The following is a 22,263-nucleotide window of genomic DNA, read 5'->3' as shown; positions in this document are numbered from 1 at the left end:
CCACGCTGCTGATTTCTGTAAATGAATATAAAACTAAATGTATCTTGCAGCACAGGGTGAAGTCAGTATATAGGCTACATTAACGACGCTTTGAGACAAATATAATGTAGTAAATTTAATATAAAACTATGTAAATGGCGCTCTGTGGTGCGACAGGATTTTGAACAGCGTCTTGAGCCATAGCTGGTGCTGCGGATGGACGTCGCCGGTGTGTGTACACCCATAGAAAATGATGTGTTCCAATTTTAAAGACGTGCCGCTGCGCTTCTCGTCCGATGTGTGACCCCCTTAAGCCGAAGGCGCATGTGGAGAAATGTTGTTGAATGTGGAGAAATGTTGTCAAATGAGGCGTTAAAACCATCAAATCTGCAGAGACATTTGAACAAAACTGGGCTGTGTTGGGAAGCCAACATAATATTGTTTTAAACAGTCGTGTTCATATCGCTAACTGTATTTGATAAATTACACTTACAGTAGGCTATGTAAATTGGGGTGAATGAACTTTGTTGAACATTTCGTATCTATACCACGAATGTTATTTCTGGTGCCATTTATACGCCAAAAATAGTTTTTGCGTGCATATGATACGCAGTTTTCGCTTGCATATGATACGCACTGTACGGCGTGTAATACGCACGCACTAATCCTAACCAAGGGTTTTCAGTGCGTAGCATATGCACGCAAAAAAAAAACATTTTTGCCATATAAATGGCACGAGAAATAACATTCGTGGTATAGAGATCGTGTTGCAGCGAATAGAGAGAATCCCCTCTTGTGTGTCTGACCTGTTGTTACAGGTATGTTAGCCTGTTATTGTTACAGGAATGGATACTGAGTAAACCTGCAAAGTGTTTTTGATACAAGGACAGTTTTAATCTATAAAGCTGACTTGACCTAGTCTGCTATAGTGGCATAACAGATTAACAGCAGAGTATATAATTGTACTTTTAGAATTTTCTGTTATTCTGTGTTCATACTATCATATGTGGAAAGGGTGAAAAAGTGGTCCTCGGAATGTTTTTAAGCACTCATTGGTGGGGCCATGAGTTGCAAAAGTTTGAGAACCCCTGAGTTAGGTGACGGAAAGCCCAAGTCATGGGTTTGCAGAGTATGGCAGGCATATGCCAAGACACTCTTTTCTTTGATCGCATGTACACAAGCTCATTTTAACCACAAATAGCATTAAAATGATAAATTAAAGGCAGGGTCGGCAGTTTTTTTATAAAAAATTTTTTCCAAATTTGTTTAAACTTTCTTTTATATACCAATACATAATTAAAATGTAAGTACTCTGAAAAAGAGAGTATAAAAATCGAGTGTCTGTAGTCCTCACAGGGCTGCAATAAACACAGTTACTTATTTCCATTCAGTACCGCCCCCTCCCTTCTGGGCTCCTTCCAAAGCCACGCCCCCAAAACACATGAATGCGCGATGCAGACCGCTCAGCTGGAGGATGCGTTTGCCAGCGCCGAGCGGAGAGGAGCAGTGCATGTAGTGACATCATGTCAGAATCACATGTAATAAAATACCTAACTCTATTATTATGAATATAAACAACTAACATGGCTGTTAGTACTAATCGGGAAAGAGGAGAGGAGTGGCCACTCTGATATCCGGTGCTGTAAATTACGAACACATATCAGAACATAAAGACACCGAAGGCAGATTTGTTATGATTACGGGCAAAATAGAAGGAATTGTGATTAGTCTCCTTAACGTGTATGTTCCTCCGGGCAGTGACTGGTCCTTTTATAAACATATAGTTGATCTAATTACAACAAAAAGTCAAGGGATTTTAATAGGTGGCGGAGATTTTAATATCCGATTAAACCCGAAAATTGACTCCTCAAATGGGAAATCTGGCGCCAAAAACATTAGTAGAAAATTAAATACATGGTTGCGTGAAGTGGGGATTGTGGACGTGTGGAGAGAGAGAAATGCGACGAGCCGAGACTACTCGCATTACTCACCCGCCCACAATGTCTACTCGCGCATAGATTACTTTTTATGCTTAAAGGAGATCTTTGTAAGGTGGATAATTGTGAAATAAAAGCTAGCACTATTTCAGACCATGGTCCCATTTATATGTCAGTCCATCTGAATAATAATAAGAAATCCACTCTCTGGAGACTGAACTCAAACATTCTGAATAACCTAGTTATTAAAGATAAATAAAAAAATGAAATTCAGTTGTACTTGGATATTAATGATAATGAAGAAGTGACCCCACCTATTCTCTGGGACGCATTAAAAGCGGTGATTAGGGGCAAAATAATAGCCATATCCTCATATGAGAAGAAAATTAAGGGAATAAAACTAAGAAAATTGGAGGAAGATTTGAAGAGAATACAGAAAGAACATGCAAAGTCTCTCAAAGATGAGAACAAACATAAGATTAAAAAAAACTAAAAAAAGAAATAGATGAAATAAATACTCAAGAAATTCAAAAAAAGCTCCTTTTCACAAAGCAACAATACTATGAGGTAGGTGGGAAATCACTGAAACTTTTATCATATAGGTTAAGAAAACAACAAGCGGATAGAACTATACACAAAATAAGAAACTCCACAACAAATGAAATAGAAACTAGTCTGGAAAAAATCCAGCAGTGCTTCCTAGAATACTATAAAACATTATATTCCCAGCCACAGACAAGCAACGACAACCAGATTGATACCTTTCTGGCCCAAATTAATCTCCCACCGATCACTGATGAACAAAATGAAAAATTAATATCTAAAATAACAAAAGAAGAAATTCAATCAGCAATCAGAAGAATGAAAGGGGGGAAGTCTCCAGGGACCGATGGTTTTCCCACAGAATTGTACAAAACAATGCAAGATCAACTAATTCCAACATTATTAAAAACGTTTGATTGGGTTATAGAAAACAAAAATATCCCCCCCTCATGGAGGGAGGCAATGATCTCGGTCATACCTAAAGAGGGGAAAGACCAATCAGATTGTGGGAATTATCGCCCTGTAAGTCTTTTAAATAATGACTACAAACTATTCACCTCCATATTATCTGAAAGAATAGAACTGATACCAATATTAATACACAAGGACCAGACTGGCTTTGTCAGACAAAAACAGACCCAAGACAACATCAGGAAAACACTGCACGTCATGAGACAAATCACACAACAAAAACTGGAGACACTGATATTAAGTTTGGATGCAGAGAAAGCATTCGACTCAGTGAGGTGGTCATTTTTATATAAAGTACTTTCAAAATTTGGTTTCCATACGAGTATAATTGACACATTTGCAGCTCTATACAACAAACCAACAGCTAGAATCAAAATCAATGGAGATCTAACCAGTTCATTCATTCTGGAAAGAGGAACGAGACAAGGGTGTTGTGCGTCGCCGCTCCTCTTTGCCTTGTTTATAGAACCCATGAGTCAACTGATTAGGCAGAGGTCGGACATAAAGGGGGTAACAATGAAATCTGGGGAGCAAAAACTGGCCCTATTCACTGATGATTTATTGATAAGTATAACACAACCTACTCAGACACTCCCTAAATTGATGAAATTACTAGAGGAATTTGGTTTCATTTCGGGTTATAAAAATTAATATCAACAAAACTCAAATATTAAAATTTAACTACGACCCACCATCCTCAATTAGGACCATGTACAATTGGAAATGGGATGCTGAATCCATTAAATATTTGGGTGTTTTATTACCTAGGGACTTCTCAAGATTGTATGACATCAATTACGGCCCATTAAATTCAAAGATAAAATCTGATATACATAGATGGAATGTTATTCCCTTTTTAAGTTTAAGCTCCCGGATAGAATCAATCAGGATGAATATTCTTCCACGGTTACTATACCTTTTTCAATGTCTGCCAGTCAAAATACCATCTAAGCAATTCTTAGAATGGGACAGATTGATAGCAAGGTATGTGTGGCAAGGGAAGAGGGCCAGAATTAAATTTAAGACACTGCAATTAAGAAAAGAGAAGGGTGGAATGGGCCTTCCTTGCCTACAGGATTACTACCATGCAGTCCAACTGAGACCTTTAGTCTGCCTGTGTTCGCCAACATACACTGCAGCATGGAAAGACATAGAAAGTACAATGTTAAACAGAATCCCAATAACAGCCCTACTAATTGATAAAAAATTACTAGAAGAACAGGAAATCCCGGACGACTCTATAACAGGCAGCTCTCTGAAGTCCTGGCAGACAATAGTCAAAATTTGCAGATTAGGAGAAGCATCAAAAATTATGAGATGGTGTGCCTATGATTCAGACTTTGCACCAAACAGGATCGATGGCAGATTCAAGATATGGATCTCTAAAGGTTTAGCTGCTTATTATTCATTTATCCACAAAGGGGCATTCCAGAGTTTTGAAACCCTACAGAAAGATTATGGACTGGGAAAAGATGATTTTTTTAGGTACCTGCAAGTGAGACATAATTTTAACGAAAATATTAAAGGGGTGTTAGGATCAGATGAGTCAGGGTTCCTGGAAGTATTTTTATCATTAATTAAACCCAGATCAAGTAACAAAATTATCTCCAAATTATACAATACCATACAATTATCTAAACAAGATGATACAGAATACATAAAGAAGAAATGGGAAAGGGAATTGAAAGTGACGATCACACAGGAGAGCTGGGGGAAAATATGCCAATTACAATGGTTATCAACCGGGTCAAACACATGGCGGGAGTTCTGCTGGAAAAACATTGTAAGATTCTTTATCACACCCATTCAGAAACGGTACCAGGGTAACGGAGATGCTTGTTGGAGACTTTGTGGGTCTAATGGAGCCAACCACTTCCATATTTTTTGGAACTGCCAGACAATTAGACCTTACTGGGAAGAGATCCATAAACATATAAACAATGTATTTAATGTAAACATTCCATTCAAATGTGAAACTGTGTATTTGGGCAATCTAGGGTTCGAAACATGGAATATTAACGATAAAAAATTGCTGGCGATACTATTGGCAGCCAGTAAGAAATCTGTTACGAGGAAATGGTTAAAAGTAGATCCACCCTCCATTGATGAATGGATTGAAATTGTCTATGAGATTTATGTTATGGAAAAGATATCCTTTTCCCTCAAAGTTGAAAAAGAAATGTTTTATAATATTTGGACCAAATGGACTGAGTATGTAAAACCAATCAGATCTGATTTCATTTGACTGTACTTGTGCTTTGTGTAGACCTGCCCTCTTTGTGTTGTTTGTTGTAACTACCTGAAGCTGTGCGCATCCCGGTTCCGTTCTGCTTTGTTATTGTTCCTAACTGAAAAAAGTAGTGGTCCGTAAAAGGAAAACTCAGAAGGGCAATATGGACAACTCATCTAAACTTTCTGAATTCATCCCTGCCTATGTACTTGAACGCCTAAAATTGTATGTGATGGGATTTTGCCTTTCCAAATAAAAAGATAATATAAAAATAAAGAAAATGTAAGACTGTAGTAATGCAGAGGTGAAAAGGGTGAAAAAGTACGTTGAGTATTTAACAGATAGAATTAATAAAATATCGGTGATTATTCCAGTGACAGACAGGGAAAATAGTGATCGAGATGGCCTCTTTTTTTTTTTTTTTTTTTTTTGGCTATGTAAAGAGGGAGGTTTGTCTGGAGAGTGTCTATAAGACTGGTAAAAATTGCAGCTCTGCAATGATAAAGTTGTTCTGTTATAGAGGCTTGTTGGTGTTCAGCCAACTTTCTCCATTCATTCTGGAATGTAATTTCTTCTGTAAAATAGGAAGGAATTTTTTTTTTACGTTTAGAATTTTAGCAATGGAGGGTATTTTACTCTTGAATGATTTTAAATTATATCGTTGTGTGACGCTATGCTGTTTGCATTAATGCAATATCAATTGACATTGACACACGTGACCAATTTTTTATATTCTTGATGCTTCTCTGTTCCACTGTGCCATTCTGCATGTTGTTAAGATGACCAAAAAAAGTAAATGTTACATTTTTAAACAATAAATGCAAGAGTTCAAGGGACGGTAGGCCTATAGGCTAGCTTAAAATAATGTATGTCAACTGTTTTACGATAGAAATGTTAAACGACCAACAGCATCTAGTGATCTAATCAAATTTTTTTGTCAAATTTTGCCATTTTGAAATGAATAGGCTTAAACACTCAACTAAAGGATTATTAGGAACACCATACTAATACTGTGTTTGACCCCCTTTCACCTTCAGAACTGCCTTAATTCTACGTGGCATTGATTCAACAAGGTGCTGAAAGCATTCTTTAGAAATGTTGGCCCATATTGATAGGATAGCATCTTGCAGTTGATGGAGATTTGTGGGATGCACATCCAGGGCACGAAGCTCCCGTTCCACCACATCCCAAAGATGCTCTATTGGGTTGAGATCTGGTGACTGTGGGGGCCATTTTAGTACAGTGAACTCATTGTCATGTTCAAGAAACCAATTTGAAATGATTCGAGCTTTGTGACATGGTGCATTATCCTGCTGGAAGTAGCCATCAGAGGATGGGTACATGGTGGTCATAAAGGGATGGACATGGTCAGAAACAATGCTCAGGTAGGCTGTGGCATTTAAACGATGCCCAATTGGCACTAAGGGGCCTAAAGTGTGCCAAGAAAACGTCCCCCACACCATTACACCACCACCACCAGCCTGCACAGTGGTAACAAGGCATGATGAATCCATGTTCTCATTGTGTTTACGCCAAATTCTGACTCTACCATCTGAATGTTTCAACAGAAATCGAGACTCATCAGACCAGGCAACATTTTTCCAGTCTTCAACTGTCCAATTTTGGTGAGCTCGTGCAAATTGTAGCCTATTTTTCCTATTTGTAGTGGAGATGAGTGGTACCCGGTGGGGTCTTCTGCTGTTGTAGCCCATCCGCCTCAAGGTTGTGCGTGTTGTGGCTTCACAAATGCTTTGCTGCATACCTTGGTTGTAACGAGTGGTTATTTCAGTCAAAGTTGCTCTTCTATCAGCTTGAATCAGTCGGCCCATTCTCCTCTGACCTCTAGCATCAACAAGGCATTTTCGCCCACAGGACTGCCGCATACTGGATGTTTTTCCCTTTTCACGCCATTCTTTGTAAACCCTAGAAATGGTTGTGCGTGAAAATCCCAGTAATTGAGCAGATTGTGAAATACTCAGACCGGCCCGTCTGGCACCAACAACCATGCCACACTCAAAATTGCTTAAATCACCTTTCTTTCCCATTCTGACATTCAGTTTGGAGTTCAGGAGATTGTCTTGACCAGGACCACACCCCTAAATGCATTGAAGCAACTGCCATGTGATTGGTTGATTAGATAATTGCATTAATGAGAAATTGAACAGGTGTTCATAATAATCCTTTAGGTGAGTGTATATAAGTCACATGATTCTGATTCATGCAATTCATTTGAATTTGATGAAGCCAGAAACAATAACATTTTCCGTATTCAGGCATTTTAGGCATATGATTAGAGTGAATGTGTGCATATTTTATATTATTTGTAAATAGTTAAAATGCCTAACAATAAATTCAATTTCTTTTACTATTTCATTTTCTGAAATCCCTTTTAATTTGAAAATCCCATGGGACGGCTCTGCTGGGAGTGATTATTGCGAACCAGCAGCTCTCAAAAACTCCTGGTACTTTCATATGTCCTTTTTTATTTACTCATGAAATTACTATTAGCTATACTACTGTTTATTTTTTGGAGATGCACATTTGACAGTAAAGCACTGAGCTTGAGTTGAGTCAGATAAAGTGAACCTTTAACAACAAGCACATTTTTTATTTTTATTATTTTATTTTACCGAATTGACCGGTAGTTTCAGAGATTATAAAAGGAGGACTCTTTACTTGCTTTCTGTGTCACTCTTTGCCATTTGAAGTTTTTGTTTTTCCACAAGACATTTTTATTGAACTTTTCCTAATGCATACTTCAGTGCAAAAAGTGTCAAACAAAATAGATTTCTTGATGTTTTAATATTGTATAATAGGAATTTCATTATATCTTAATATAAATTTAAAAGCAAACTGTGAAAAAAAAAAAAAGGGTTAAGCTTTTTTGGTTAATATTTAGAGCTTTGAAGTGCTGGAAAAAATGTGAAGCACTTGAAAGTCCTTGAAATGTGCTTGAATTTCCCTCTCAAAAGATTGTACAAACCTTGAAATGAATCATGTAAAAACATTCAACTATTTCTGCCACAATACCATGGTTACAGTTAGTGTTACTGCATTAAATCCATGGTGATTTAATGTATTCAGTTACAATTAAATGTTTAATAATAAGGCTTAGAATAATTGTAAATGATATCTATTTTGTTTTGTTTTTTTTACCTTATTGGAATCGATAAGAATCGGAATCGATAAAATTAAAACGATACCCAACCCTAAATATATATCATATTTCAACATGTTTCACTCAATTTCACAGTTTGGCAATACAGTTTATGAAAAGTCCAATTAGTAAAATGTCTGTTGCTTTGTGGCACTAAACTGGATTTGTGTGTGTCTTTTTTCACCTTAGACCTGATGGCATTGAAAGAGGAGAGTCAAGATCTGAATGAAATGGAAGAGAAAGAACAGTATGAGACACATCATGATGTCATAACGGAAGAAAAACCTTTTAGTTGCTCACAGACTGAAAAAACTTCCTCACAAAAAAGGGCTCTGAAGACAAGGACTGAAAGTTATCTCACCTGCCGACAATGTGGAATGACTTTCAGTCAACAGGGAAATCTTAGAGTCCACATGAGAATTCACACAGGAGAGAAGCCTTACACCTGCGAACAGTGTGGAAAGAGTTTTAGTGTACAAGGAAACTTTCAAGTCCACATGAGAATTCACACTGGAGAGAGCCCTTTCACCTGCCAACAGTGTGGAATAAGTTTTAGACAAAAAGGAAGCCTTGAAGTCCACATGAGGATTCACACTGGAAATAAGCCTTTTGCATGCCAACATTGTGGAATAAGTTTCAGTCAAAAAGCAAACTTTAATAAGCACATCAGAATTCACACTGGAGAGAAGCCTTTCACATGTCAACGTTGTGGAATAAGTTTCAGTCAAAAAGAAAGCCTTAACAATCACATGAGAATTCACACTGGAGAGAAGCCTTTCACGTGCCCTCAGTGTGGAAAGAGTTTCAGTATACAAGGAAACCTTAAAGTCCACATGAGAATTCACACTGGAGAGAGCCCTTACACCTGCCAACAGTGTGGAAAGAGTTTCAATCAAAAAGGACAGCTGACCAATCACATGAGAATTCACACTGGAGAGAGCCCTTTCACATGCCAAAAGTGTGGAAAGAGTTTCGATCTACAAGGAAACCTTAAAGTCCACATGCGAATTCACACGGGAGAGAGCCCTTACACCTGCCAACAGTGTGGAGTAAGTTTCAAACAAAAAGGAATCCTTGACCGGCACATGAGATTCACACTGGAGAGAAGCCTTTTAACTGCCAACAGTGTGGAAAGAGTTTCAGCCGAAAAGGAATCCTTAATGACCACATGAGAATTCACACGTAAGAGAGCCTTCACACTGGAGAGAACAGTGTACAGGGCTCTAGACTCATTCTTCCCACTGGTCGCACTGGTGCAACTAACTTTCTCAGTTGACCATGATCATACTTTGATCATATTGACCTTGCATGTTAATGATTCATTGTCTTAATTCCTGCCTGGCATCATAATTGATTATGACTAGGTCTTCCACAGTGTCAGCATGCAAACTTGCCCAAACATCTGACTTTATTCTCCTTTGAAATGCTGCAGATATTGGGATAAAAAAACAAAAACCTTTCACACGCAAGTTTGAAATATTCTAGCTGAGCCCCCAACAGTGGTTCTCAAACCTTTTTCATCAAATACATGTAAGTGAATGTGTTTTGTTGTTTAAAAACCTTTATAATGATCACATTAGTTATGCGTGTACAGTAATGCGTGATGGCCGCCACAGTTTAGAGAATCGGATCTGTCGGATTTACAACACGTAAATTCTTCCACTTCTCCTGAAAGACGTGAAAGTAAGTGAGTTATGAATAGAGTAAACTTTATGGTTACTTACACAATCTGTATCTGATATGAAGTGTGTTTTACAAACTAAATGTATTGTTTTGCTAGTACTTAGTTTAAATGTCTAAACCCTAAAATAAATCTTATGTGGTTGAAAACACTGAATAGTTGTCATGTATGAGAGCCGGACAGTAACGGAGTACATTTACTTGAGTACAGTACTTAAGTACAATTTTGAGGGATCTGTACTTTACTCGAGTATCATTTTTGGGTAGTACTCATGACTTTACTCAAGTACATTTGAGAGGCAAATGTTGTACTCTTTACTCTGCTACATTTCTATCTATAACCATGAGTACCCGTTATTTCTTCTAAAAAAAAAAAAAAAAAAATGCGGGGATTGCGCATAATTTAAACCATTCCCGCAAGGTTAGCTTTTATAGTGCGAGAAATTCCCACAAATATATTTGCTTCATCTCAGAGCAAATGATTAAAACAATTCATTTACAGATGCGAGAAAAAAGATGTCAAACTGTCTTTTATTTTTTAATTTAATTCCTCAATCAGCACTGGATCGGCATTCTCTGTCTTCCACTGAGTCCTGGCCGTAGACAGATCACGCTGTCAATGCAGTGGTCTGCGTTGCGCTGATCTTATTCACACTATCGAGTGTAGGTGCAGCATTCTAACATTTTGAGTCATAATGAGCTGTTTGTGAAGAAATGATCCGCTTCCAAATTGTCATTTTAATCAAGAAATTGAAACATTTAAAACCATTTTGCTCTTTATGGTGTGCAAGTGATAGAGCGCGGCAGCAACGAACCAACTGATCAGCTTGCAGCGTAACAACATTGAATGCTCGGCCGAACAGCTGATCATAGCTGTACAGGGCGCCTTATTATTTTTCATCTCCATAAATATATCTAACATTAGTAGTAAAGCTAATGCAAGGGCTAGAAATCTATTAATCTTTTGCTGATACTTCCTCGTCATCATGGAGAGCGCAGTTCATGGTTGCATAGCAACGACAGACGCCACGGGACAGCAAGCGCTTGTGGAAAGGAGACAGCGGCGCGCCCGCGCTTTCAATTGTTTTTACACATCTAGAGCGACGTTGTTGATTGTTTGAGTATGTGACTGCGCGTTTCTCCTTGTTTTCTATTGTTATGCGTGAAAGACTCTGAAACTGAGAGACATAAATACATATAGTTTAAACTGAGTTCTTAATATCAATTTGAAGGAGAGCATGGTGTATTTTGTATAAAGTTTTTTTTGTTTTGTTATTAACTGCATACAAATCTGTAGATATTATTAAATGAAGATGATTAAATTAGACCGATGCATCAAAAGTTATCCCCCCCCCCCAATAATCTTTAGATTCCCCCCCCCCCCATGTGACCCATGTAAGGGGGGAATTCCCCCCCAGTTTACATAAATGTAAACACTGCTAGTAGTAATGCAATATTTAGAAAATGTACTCTTGTACTCTTGATACTCAAGTACTTTTAAAAACAAGTACTTCAGTACTTTTACTTAAGTAGACATCTGACTGTAGTACTTTTACTTGTACTTGAGTAAAATTTAGCAAGAGGTACCTGTACTTTTACTCAAGTAATGAAGCTGTGTACTCTGTCCGCCTCTGTGTATGTCAATCACTGAGCTCATCCATGTCTGGCTTAGCGCCAGCCAAAGCGTGAAAGCACATTTGAATTTAGCAGTTGATCACGTGATGCACTGAACGTTCAAATCACACCTGTGTGATCGTATGCGTCAAAGTGTTAACCGAGAACATGTGCCATCCAGGTGCCAAAACAACCTGAATATTATGCACTCGCACCAATGCAACTGTAAGCTGGCACTCGATCGGCCCTAAGTCCGGCATCCGACCAGCGCGGAAGGTCTCTGCGTACTAAGTCCTAAGTCAGACAGGACGATATCTTCAATTCCATGAGGTCTGTGACCACGTTGCAGCTGTACGTCCAGAAGCTTCTGGTTTGTGGATGTGTTCTTATGATGAATGATGTTGCGCATCATAAAGATATGTGTTGATGGTGCCATGTTGTTGAGGAATTTGACTATTGAGCCAACCCTGTAGCTCTGAGACCAGGCTGATTCTTCTGAGTACCTCCTGGGGGTCTTTTGAGTTCGATTCATGAAGTTTGTCATGTAACACGTAGTGTTCAGATGATCCAGTGATGGGCTGGCATTTTATATTCAAATTGTCTGTCTTCTCAAACAACCAAGGAAGAGAGAAGTTTAGTTTGCTCTAACTCTTCTGATTATTCTTTTCACTCCTCTATCAGAAATCTTGCGAGGAGCACTGGTCGAGGCAAATTTATGGTGAACTGATTGTCTTTCCACTTCCGTATTATGGCCCCAAAAGTGCTCACTGGACCATTCAGAAGCTTAGAATGGCGCCTATAACCAATGCCATCATTATGTTTTGCAACAATTTGGTTGCGAAGGTCTTGAGACAGCTCTTCGCTTTTACCCATCATGAGATGTGTCTTGTGTGACACCTTGGCAATGAGACCTTTTTGTAGGCCATCATTTGGGACTGAACCAGCTGTTATTAATTTCCACTGACAGGGGGCTGGATTGCTTTTTAATTACTGTAAGTTTTCAGCAGTTGTCTTGGCTTTCAATGCCTTTTTGCGCCTCCCTTTCTTCATGTGTTCAATACTTTTTCCCTGTGTCATTTCACATTATTACACATAACCTAATTTCTGAACTTATTTTTCTTTGTTTATTTGTATGTATGGATTACTTGGGTTGTTACCAACATCTGGTGAAAATTTCATGTCAATAGCACCTTTGGAAATATATTTACTGAGAAAAATGATGACGTGTTCAATACTTATTTCCCCCGCTGTATACTTGACTTGACTTGACTTGACTAAAGTAATATGCCCACCTGATGCTCCCCAGATTTTCTGGAACATTTTGTCATATGACTGCCTGTTCAAATGTTCTGCATCTCCGCTCTTAATCTTGAAACTAGATCCATGCGAGAACCTTTAGAGTCAATTACAGGCTTTGCATATATTTCGGACAACACCGACCTGTTAAATAATGCAAGCACATTGTCAGAACAATCCTTTTGTCTCAAAGATCACATGATTCAACTGAAGTTGAATTTTATGAAGATTTCTACCTTCTGCTTCATCAGCTCATCCACAAGACGGTCTTCTGAGACATTCATCATTTGAGCTTCAGCTGATGTGACCTTTGCGGTAACAACTTTTGGCGTATTCTGTATTCAATACAGTGTTATCCTTCCTAGTCTTGCTTCCAATCCACGGAGCCCAGCTTTCATAGCTAGGTTGCACAGCAAATGGATTTTTGGCCCGGCCTGGTGCACATGCACACATTTAATACTCTACATAATATGAAAACTGAAGCATTTCAGAGAAAAAATTATTTGATCAAAATTCAATAAATCATTCCCAGAAGAGACCATAACAAAGAGGAACTTATTGTTGGTTTAAAAAAAAAATAAAAAAAAATAAACACTTACTGGGGACAAATCCTCGAGCAATCATCTCAAGATTAACTGATTTCCAGAAATCCTCAATGTCAACTTCCCCTCTAAAATCAGGTGGAGGCTCTTTGAGGTCACTCACTTACAAAAATGAAACAAACAAAAAAGTGAGACAGACAGATAGATAGTCGGTTATTCGGTCGTACGGGCGGATAGATAGTATTTCAAGAAAAGTACTTTTACATTTCATTACACTGGTTACTATATTAAAGAAAACAAACTCTTACCTGACATGCTAAAAACACCCTTCTTGTGCAAGTCCATGATGACAACGGGAGGATGGTAGCCACAGTTAAAGGGATACTCCACTTTAAAATGAAAATTCCGTCATCATAAAACTAAATGAAACTAAAATGTTTGATTGGTGCATGATGCATCTGTAATGAAACCAATGATAATATTGATATTAGGATGTGTTCAGGAAATTACATCTGAATGTAATGAGCTAAACTGAGACGCAAGGTCGAAACATGACCGAATGTTGCTTGTATTTTACAATACGTAAGTTATTTTACTAAAAATGTTTTCACCGTAAAAAAAGAAGAAAATTAAACAGTTAACACTGTGTAAGCTACAGTAGTTTCAACGTGCAACCCATGGAAAGACAGTTTATATACCACTCTATTAAATAGTTTTGTTTATGTATTTAAGACCATGAGTGGTTGGCTTGTTAGGCCTAATATATTTGTATATCAGAGATTAAAAGTCATGTAAACAAACGTAAAATGCATTATCATATACTGAAAAAGCATATTAATATATATACGCTGTTCTCAATACGACACAAGGGGAAGGGCCGCGCTATATGCGGCGATTGAAAGTGACGTCACTTGCAGAGGAAGCGCTGGTGTCTGAGCATGCAAGTAGACTGCATGTGCAAGACCCTTCTTGCATTTTTGAGGGTGTTAAAATTGTTCCCCTTCACCTGCAAGTGGCATCAGTTACATCCAGGTGCAGCCAATGTCGAACACATCTATAATGTCTTGCCAAATAAATTGATTCAATTGACTCGGGAGTTTCCAAAAGCTCTCTTTCTCCTTCACTACTTGCCAGTGACTAAATTCTTATTTATGATGAACTGATTCACAATATAGAGAGCGCAATGAGATGCACCTTTAATGTTACTCATGTGTTTTAATTTTCTTCTTGTCATAATTATGTTTCTTTTTTTATGGCTCGCACTTAGAGCAGCTCTGGCATGATTTGTTTGATCCTGTTTTTTTTTTGTTTTTTCTGAACACAAAATGTGATTCTGTTCAGATTTGTTCTGATGGTTTAATACAATATCAGTCAATGGACTTTCAGAAGCTTCAAAAGCATCATCAAATAATGTCATTACTGGGACAATGACCCTGGAGCAACCTGGAGTAGCCTTGGTCAAGGACACACTGGTGGTGACGGCTGCAGAGATCGACCAGCAACCTTCTGCTTGCCAGTTAAGTGGTTTAGCCCACTACACCAAAAAAGAAATACAGCTATAACAAAAATTAGCACGTAATTGTAAACGTATGAAATGACATTTGAAACCAGATGGATTGCTGACAACATGAATTGTTAAACATTTTTATCTTTTTAAATGTTTTATAGATAATCATGCTCATGGAGAGCAGACACCGCAGCAGCCAGATTGTCCCGCACATCTTCTCCAGTTTGTGGGGTTCAGGGGGGCTGTCATCACGGTGTTCCTAATCTTCAATCTTCTCGACTGACGTGGGACAGGGTGGGCTCGTAAATTGTATTTGGCCACATTAGATGGGATAACAGCCTGAAATGGAAGCACCACAATTTCAATTTGCCTGGAAGGGCTGTGTTGCTTTCATTACCAAGGAAATCAAAATATACTGTCCATAGCCTTAAAATATCGATTTTCGACATTTTTTTTTTATTATTAAAATGTCACATAAATCAGGCCAAGAATGATTTATTAACAAATCCCTCTGAACAGATCTTCAAAATACTGCTAAGTGTATAACTGGAAAGTTTGGTGTACATAGGTGCTACATAGGCTGAGATGTTTGTACTGGAGAATGACAAAAAACTCATTTTGAGAAAACGGCATTTAAAGATTTAAATAGGGGAATTTAATACATTTTTATTGAAAAGCATTGCTCAAAAAAAGAATAAATGCTCAGGCACTTAGTAATAACAATATATAATATTTCAAGCTCATGAAAACTGATTATTTAATAACATGGCAGGCATATAAGGCCTACAACTGCAGTAACTCAATTAATTAACATTGGTGTATAATGCATAAAATTGCCGACAAAACCCACGCTAGACAGTATGGACACAGAACAAGACCAACAGTAGCTGTCACAGCTTTTTAAAGACTAATTGGCAATTCCAGCACCATATGTAGGTCCCTCCAACATCTCTTGCTGGTGCCTTTTCACTTTCTTGTCTGTACTCACAAGTTTTCGTTTGTGTTTTGCACTTGCGGACTGAATGGCGTTTGCTTTGGACACCCTGAGCAGGTCTGTCTGCTTGATGGTGTTCACTGTAATAAGTGTGCTCTCCAGCCACAAATTTGCCATCACATTAAGCATAGCTGAGGCACCCTCATTAAAAGAGGAGATGGCCATGCTTGCTGCTGCCTCTACCCTGTTCTTGCCTACAAAAACAGTTTTGGGGCAGCGGGCCCATATAACCGAATTGAGGCACTCATTGGCATTTTGTGTGCCACCATGCTGCATTCTTTGCAGCAAACTGTCGCTTGACATGCGATGATAGATGGGAAGAAGTTTCTGTCCGACCTCGTGAGAGAGAAAATTTGCAGCATGTCGTGTGTGGCTTTCAGGGGTCTCGTCTTTGTCTTCTGCCCTCCGATACCAACACCAAGATGGATTGCACCTAGTATGCAATGGTGTTTCATCTGTTGACATGCAGTGGAGAAGGCCTGCCCAGATCTCTGCTTTCATTCTATCCACTGACCCCTGGTTGTTCAAAATTGCCCCCCTGTAATAATTTTGCAGTGTTTTGCATTTCTTTGCGGTCAGCTCCCCAAACCCTTGCCACCCAATTTTCGCTCTGCACTAAATTTTCTGAGCGCTGTGCCCATTCGCTTGTGAGCATGGTTAATGCATTCCAGCTTTGCAATATCATGCTCAGGCTATGGTTTCATTGACAACACTTCCTTAAAAGCAGAGCTATCCCCATCTGAGAGCATCTCAGTGTACCGCAGCTGGTGGCGACTGACTGATCTAGCCCATATTCTCTTTGCTGCCTGTTGCTCCATTGCCTTACTAGACCCTGTAAAATTCTTTGCACAGTCCGTGTGCGTCTCCCTCCAGCTGTTGAATTCCTCCACAGTAATCTTACCCTCATTTTTGGCACTTTGCTTTAGGACACAAGCATGACAATAAAGAGGATAAGACCTCAAAGTCAATGACCAGTCCTGTAAGATTATCAATACAAACACCAATGCCATAATGAGAAGTGAAGCCTCTTTTTTGCCAAGTCCCATCAAAAGAGACACCAATGTTTATTACAGCATCAGCATCCTCCCTCAGCAACTCTGCTAACTCTGGATCAATATCTGAATAGGCCTGCCAGATCTGCTCCCTAGCCTTGTGCAGTGACTCCAATCCTCTCTCAATTTCCGCTACTAAAATAAAAATGCATGTTGTGTCAAGAATTTTTTTTTTTTTTTTTTTTTTTTTGCAAAAACCCAATTTATTTTGGAAAGGAGCAGGGAATAGACCATGCAGTCCTAGCAGCCAATAGGACAAGCAAACCCTAAATGACTATAAATAAAAAAGCCATCCTATAATGGCTGCAGCGCTAAAGTGCCATCTAGCCTCTCCCTATGGATGATCCCTTTACCACTCTAGAAATAAAGCGCTGTCAGGAAATTCTGTTCGCGTACCCACCCCGAAGTGATCAAATAAAATTCTCTATCAAATTTTATAGGCCAGACAAGTAGTTTATTTATGCTTGGTTTGTAGGGAATTACAAACATGTGCACATACAGTGAGGAAAATAAGTATTTGAACACCCTGCTATTTTGCAAGTTCTCCCACTTGGAAATCATGGAGGGGTCTGAAATTGTCATCGTAGGTGCATGTCCACTGTGAGAGACATAATCAAAAAAAAAAAATCCAGAAATCACAATATATGATTTTTTAACTATTTATTTGTATGATACAGCTGCAAATAAGTATTTTAAACACCTGTCTATCAGCTAGAATTCTGACCCTCAAAGACCTGTTAGTCTGCCTTTAAAATGTCCACCTCTACTCCATTTATTATCCTAAATTAGAGGCACCTGTTTGAGGTCCTTAGCTGCATAAAGACACCTGTCCACCCCATACAATCAGTAAGAATCCAACTACTAACATGGCCAAGACCAAAGAGCTGTCCAAAGACACTAGAGACAAAATTGTACACCTCCACAAGGCTGAAAAGGGCTACGGGGAAATTGCCAAGCAGCTTGGTGAAAAAAGGTCCACTGTTGGAGCAATCATTAGAAAATGGAAGAAGCTAAACATGACTGTCAATCTCCCTCGGACTGGGGCTCCATGCAAGATCTCACCTCGTGGGGTCTCAATGATCCTAAGAAAGGTGTGAAATCAGCCCAGAACTACACGGGAGGAGCTGGTCAATGACCTGAAAAGAGCTGGGACCACCGTTTCCAAGGTTACTGTTGGTAATACACTAAGACGTCATGGTTTGAAATCATGCATGGCACGGAAGGTTCCCCTGCTTAAACCAGCACATGTCAAGGCCCATCTTAAGTTTGCCAATGACCATTTGGATGATCCAGAGGAGTCATGGGAGAAAGTCATGTGGTCAGATGAGACCAAAATAGAACTTTTTGGTCATAATTCCACTAAACGTGTTTGGAGGAAGAAGAATGATGAGTACCATCCCTACTGTGAAGCATGGGGGTGGTAGCATCATGCGTTGGGGGTGTTTTTCTGCACATGGGACAGGGCGACTGCACTGTATTAAGGAGAGGATGACCGGGGCCATGTATTGCGAGATTTTGGGGAACAACCTCCTTCCCTCAGTTAGAGCATTGAAAATGGGTCGAGGACTCGAGGCTGGGTCTTCCAATATGACAATGACCCGAAGCACACAGCCAGGATAACCAAGGAGTGGCTCTGTAAGAAGCATATCAAGGTTCTGGCGTGGCCTAGCCAGTCTCCAGACCTAAACCCAATAGAGAATCTTTTGGAGGGAGCTCAAACTCCGTGTTTCTCAGCGACAGCCCAGAAACCTGACTGATCTAGAGAAGATCTGTGTGGAGGAGTGGGACAAAATCCCTCCTGCAGACTTCAAACTTCTTTCTTGGATCTTGTTTGAATTGACAGGCTATTATAGGCTTGAAATTAAATTCCCTCTAAATGTGTTATGGGCCATGAGGACTGTGTGGTTAGTGAAAATGATCAAAATATGATTTCATCTAGTAAAAGTTAACTTCACATGGTAATTTGTTTATTTTAACAACAACAAAGGGAAAAGAATGCTACCGATTACAAATGGAATGTTCAATATTTTTTTTTTTTTTTTTTGCCTACCTATGAATTAAGAGGCATTGTTAACTCTTTCATTCTAATTACATGTACAATCAAGGCATCATATGAAAGCTTAGCTTCCACTCTTTTGTAAGGTGTGCTCAGTTTGTTTCTAGCATAAAGTATCAGGGAGATATGGCTCAGGATTCATGAATATAATTAAACCTTTTTAGCATGTTTGAGTGATTCCGGGGAGTTAAAGCAGAATTTGAGGTAGCATTGTTTTGACCCTAATTACAAGTTTCCAGCAGCTTGTTGACCGGGTTGTCCACCCAGGTTGTGATCCTCAGACATCATAGATTTCATTTTTATATGACAACCTTTTACAGCAGCCCATGTCTGCTAAACCCCCTTTGCCCCCTGGGTATTAAGATTATAAATAAAAGGGCTGTGATTAGATCCACTGCTCCTCCTTCCTTCACCTGCTCAGTGTAACACATTAGGGCAATCACATTACTTTGTAAGTAAGTAAGTAAGTAAGTAACATTTATTTGTATAGCACATTTCACAGATAAAAATCACAAAGTGCTTCACAACAAAAGGAAGAATACACAACACCTGTAAATACATTACAACACATAATCAAAATAAACAGCAGTACACATAGGACCAGCCTAACCACCCTACAGTCTAGTTAAAAGCCTCTTTAAAAAAGAGAGTTTTCAACTGGGTTTTAAAATTTTCCACACAATCCAAACAGCGTATAGAAGGAGGCAAAGCGTTCCACAACCTAGGTGCCACAGCTTGAAACGAACGGTCCCCTCTAGTTTTAAAATGTGTAAGGGGGGCAACTAAAAATCTCTGGCTTGTTGATCTCAGACTACGTGAGGACGTACGCAGCTGTATCAGGTCAGAGATGTATGGGGGCTCCTGTCCTTGTAGGGCTCTAAAAGTTAGAACCAAAATTTTGAAGTGCATTCTAAATTTCACTGGGAGCCAATGAAGTGAAGCTAAAACAGGAGTAATATGTGCCCTTTTACTCGTGTGGGTTAAAAGCCTAGCAGCAGAATTCTGGACAATTTGGAGACGACAAAGATCCTTCTTATTAAGGCAAATAAAAAGACTGTTACAATAGTCTAAACGAGACGAAATAAAAGCATGAATGATCATCTCCAACTCGGCCTTTGACACCAGGGCTCTTATTTTAGAAATGTTCCTTAATTGAAAGAAACAGTTTTTAATAAGTTGCTTCGAGTGTTTCTCCAGTGACATGGCCGTATCAAAACAACACCCAAGTTCCTGAGACTCGGCTGAACAGTTGAACCTAAGGAACCGATAAGTTGTTTTATCTGAGGGATGCTCTGCTCAGGGGCGATGATTAAAGTTTCAGTCTTGGCTGAATTCAGCATTAAAAAGTTATCATTTAGCCACTGCTTGATCCTCCTCAGACAGTTGATTAAAGATGACAGTTTATATGACTCAGTAGGCTTAAAAGAACAGTATAACTGAATGTCATCTGCATATGCATACTTACTTACTTACATTACTTTGGTAATTGATTCATTATTTTGACGATTAATCGGATAATTTGTTGAGGTAAAAAAAAAAGACCTAAGCAAACAATATCCTTTTAAATGATTTAAAATGCATGCATAATAGCAATGAGGCATAACATTATGACCACCTTCCTAATATTGTGTTGGTCCCCCTTTTGCTGCCAAACAAGCCCTGACCCGTCGAGGCATGGACTCCACTAGACCCCTGAAGGTGTGCTGTGGTATTTGGCACCAAGATGTTCGCAGCAGATCCTTTAATACCCCTTTTCCACCAGCATAAACCGAGTGCTAGTTCAGAGCTACAGTACATCCTCAAACGACCAACCTACAACCAGTGACCAACCTGACTTAAACCAGTCCACTACATCCTCAAATGACCAACCTACAACCAGTGACCAACCTGACTTAAACCAGTCCACTACATCCTGGGGACAGGGTGGAGACTTTCCCTCGGGCGGCAAGGGCGGAGCAGACAGTCCATCGGGCGACCAGGGCGGAGACTTTCCCTCGGGCGGCCAGGGCGGAGACGACGACCCCTCGGGCGACCAGGGCGGAGACGACGACCCCTCGGGCGACCAGGGCGGAGACGACGACCCCTCGGGTGGCCAGGGCGGAGACAACGACCCCTCGGGTGGCCAGGGCGGAGACGACGACCCCTCGGGCGGCAATGGCACAGGAACAGACACCGGCTCAGGAAAAGGAACAGACACCGACTCAGGAACTGGAAAAGACACCACCGGCTCAGGAACTGACACCACCGGCTCAGGAACCGACACCCTGGCTCAGGAACAGACACCACCGGCTCTGCGGCGGCCATCTTGTCCGAAGACATAGGCTCGGCAGACATGACGTGAACAGGCTCGGCGTCGGCCATCCTGTCCGAAGACACAGGCTCGGCTGGCGTGACGTGAACAGACTCGGCGGCGGCCATCTTGTCGGAAGACACAGGCTCGGCAGACATGAAGTGAACACTCTTGGCAGCAGCCATCTTGTCCGAAGACCCAGGCTCGGCAGGCGTGACGTGAACAGGCTCGGCGTCGGCCATCTTTGTATTTTCTATACAAAATATAGAATGGTACATCTACAAAGAGGTTAATTAAGATAAAACTGCCAACCTTCAAATTCTGTTCTATACCATGGAGGAGAGGTATGTGGACAGAACCACCATTTTCATGAGGGAGGCAGGCCACCTTGCAGAACATATCAGTTTCAAGCAGTTGTCGTCTTTTCATCCTGCCTCGTCCATTTCTTGTGTACACTATATTTAGCAGTTTTGAGCTTTTCAAACAATGCTGATGTGTAACGCTGGTGCGGGACATCGCATAACACAATTCTCCTCTTCTTTCTCTGATAAAAGCAAATCTTTCACCTCGCAAGAGAAAACAACTGTCCTTTCCCTTTGTAGAAACAAATATTCGGGGCTGTGCTTCAGGCTGTGTTTTGCTCTTGCTGGCGTTTGCATATTCGATCTCTGATAATCGCCTGGTCACCTAGGGGATTTTTTCCACTCCGTACATGTTTCTTGATTTGTTGGAGATGGTTTTCAAAAGGGAAACCGGAAATATCATTCAATGAGCAATTGAAGTAGCGGACATCCTCATGAAGGTGAATCAGTCCATCTACATTGTATACTGAAAAATACTTTACGTACAGGTCAGCACAGTGGATGACAAAGTGTGAGATGAGTTCATGGGCATTTTGAAGGTATGCATTGCGAG

The 22,263-nt window shown here is 39.8% G+C and overlaps 2 protein-coding genes across 2 annotated transcripts in view; both read left to right on the top strand.

Moving 5' to 3' along the window:
* The window catches only part of LOC311289282 (uncharacterized protein), a 333,082-nt gene that overhangs the window by 64,080 nt on the left and 246,739 nt on the right, over positions 1-22,263 (top strand). The gene's annotated exons all lie outside the window — the stretch shown is intronic.
* LOC311289521 (uncharacterized protein) lies at positions 8,511-10,152 on the top strand. The gene is made up of 2 exons (XM_084407594.1): positions 8,511-9,851; positions 9,934-10,152. Exon 1 carries the CDS (start codon positions 8,512-8,514, stop codon positions 9,487-9,489), a length of 978 nt encoding a protein of 325 aa, XP_084263720.1. The 5' UTR covers position 8,511; the 3' UTR covers positions 9,490-9,851; positions 9,934-10,152.

The sequence above is a fragment of the Rutilus rutilus genome (genome assembly GCF_951802725.1).
Source record: "Rutilus rutilus genome assembly, chromosome: 4".
NCBI classification, from domain to species: domain Eukaryota; kingdom Metazoa; phylum Chordata; class Actinopteri; order Cypriniformes; family Leuciscidae; genus Rutilus; species Rutilus rutilus.
The sequence above is the reverse complement of the archived record's forward strand: the minus strand, read 5'-3'. Positions and strand labels throughout refer to the sequence as shown.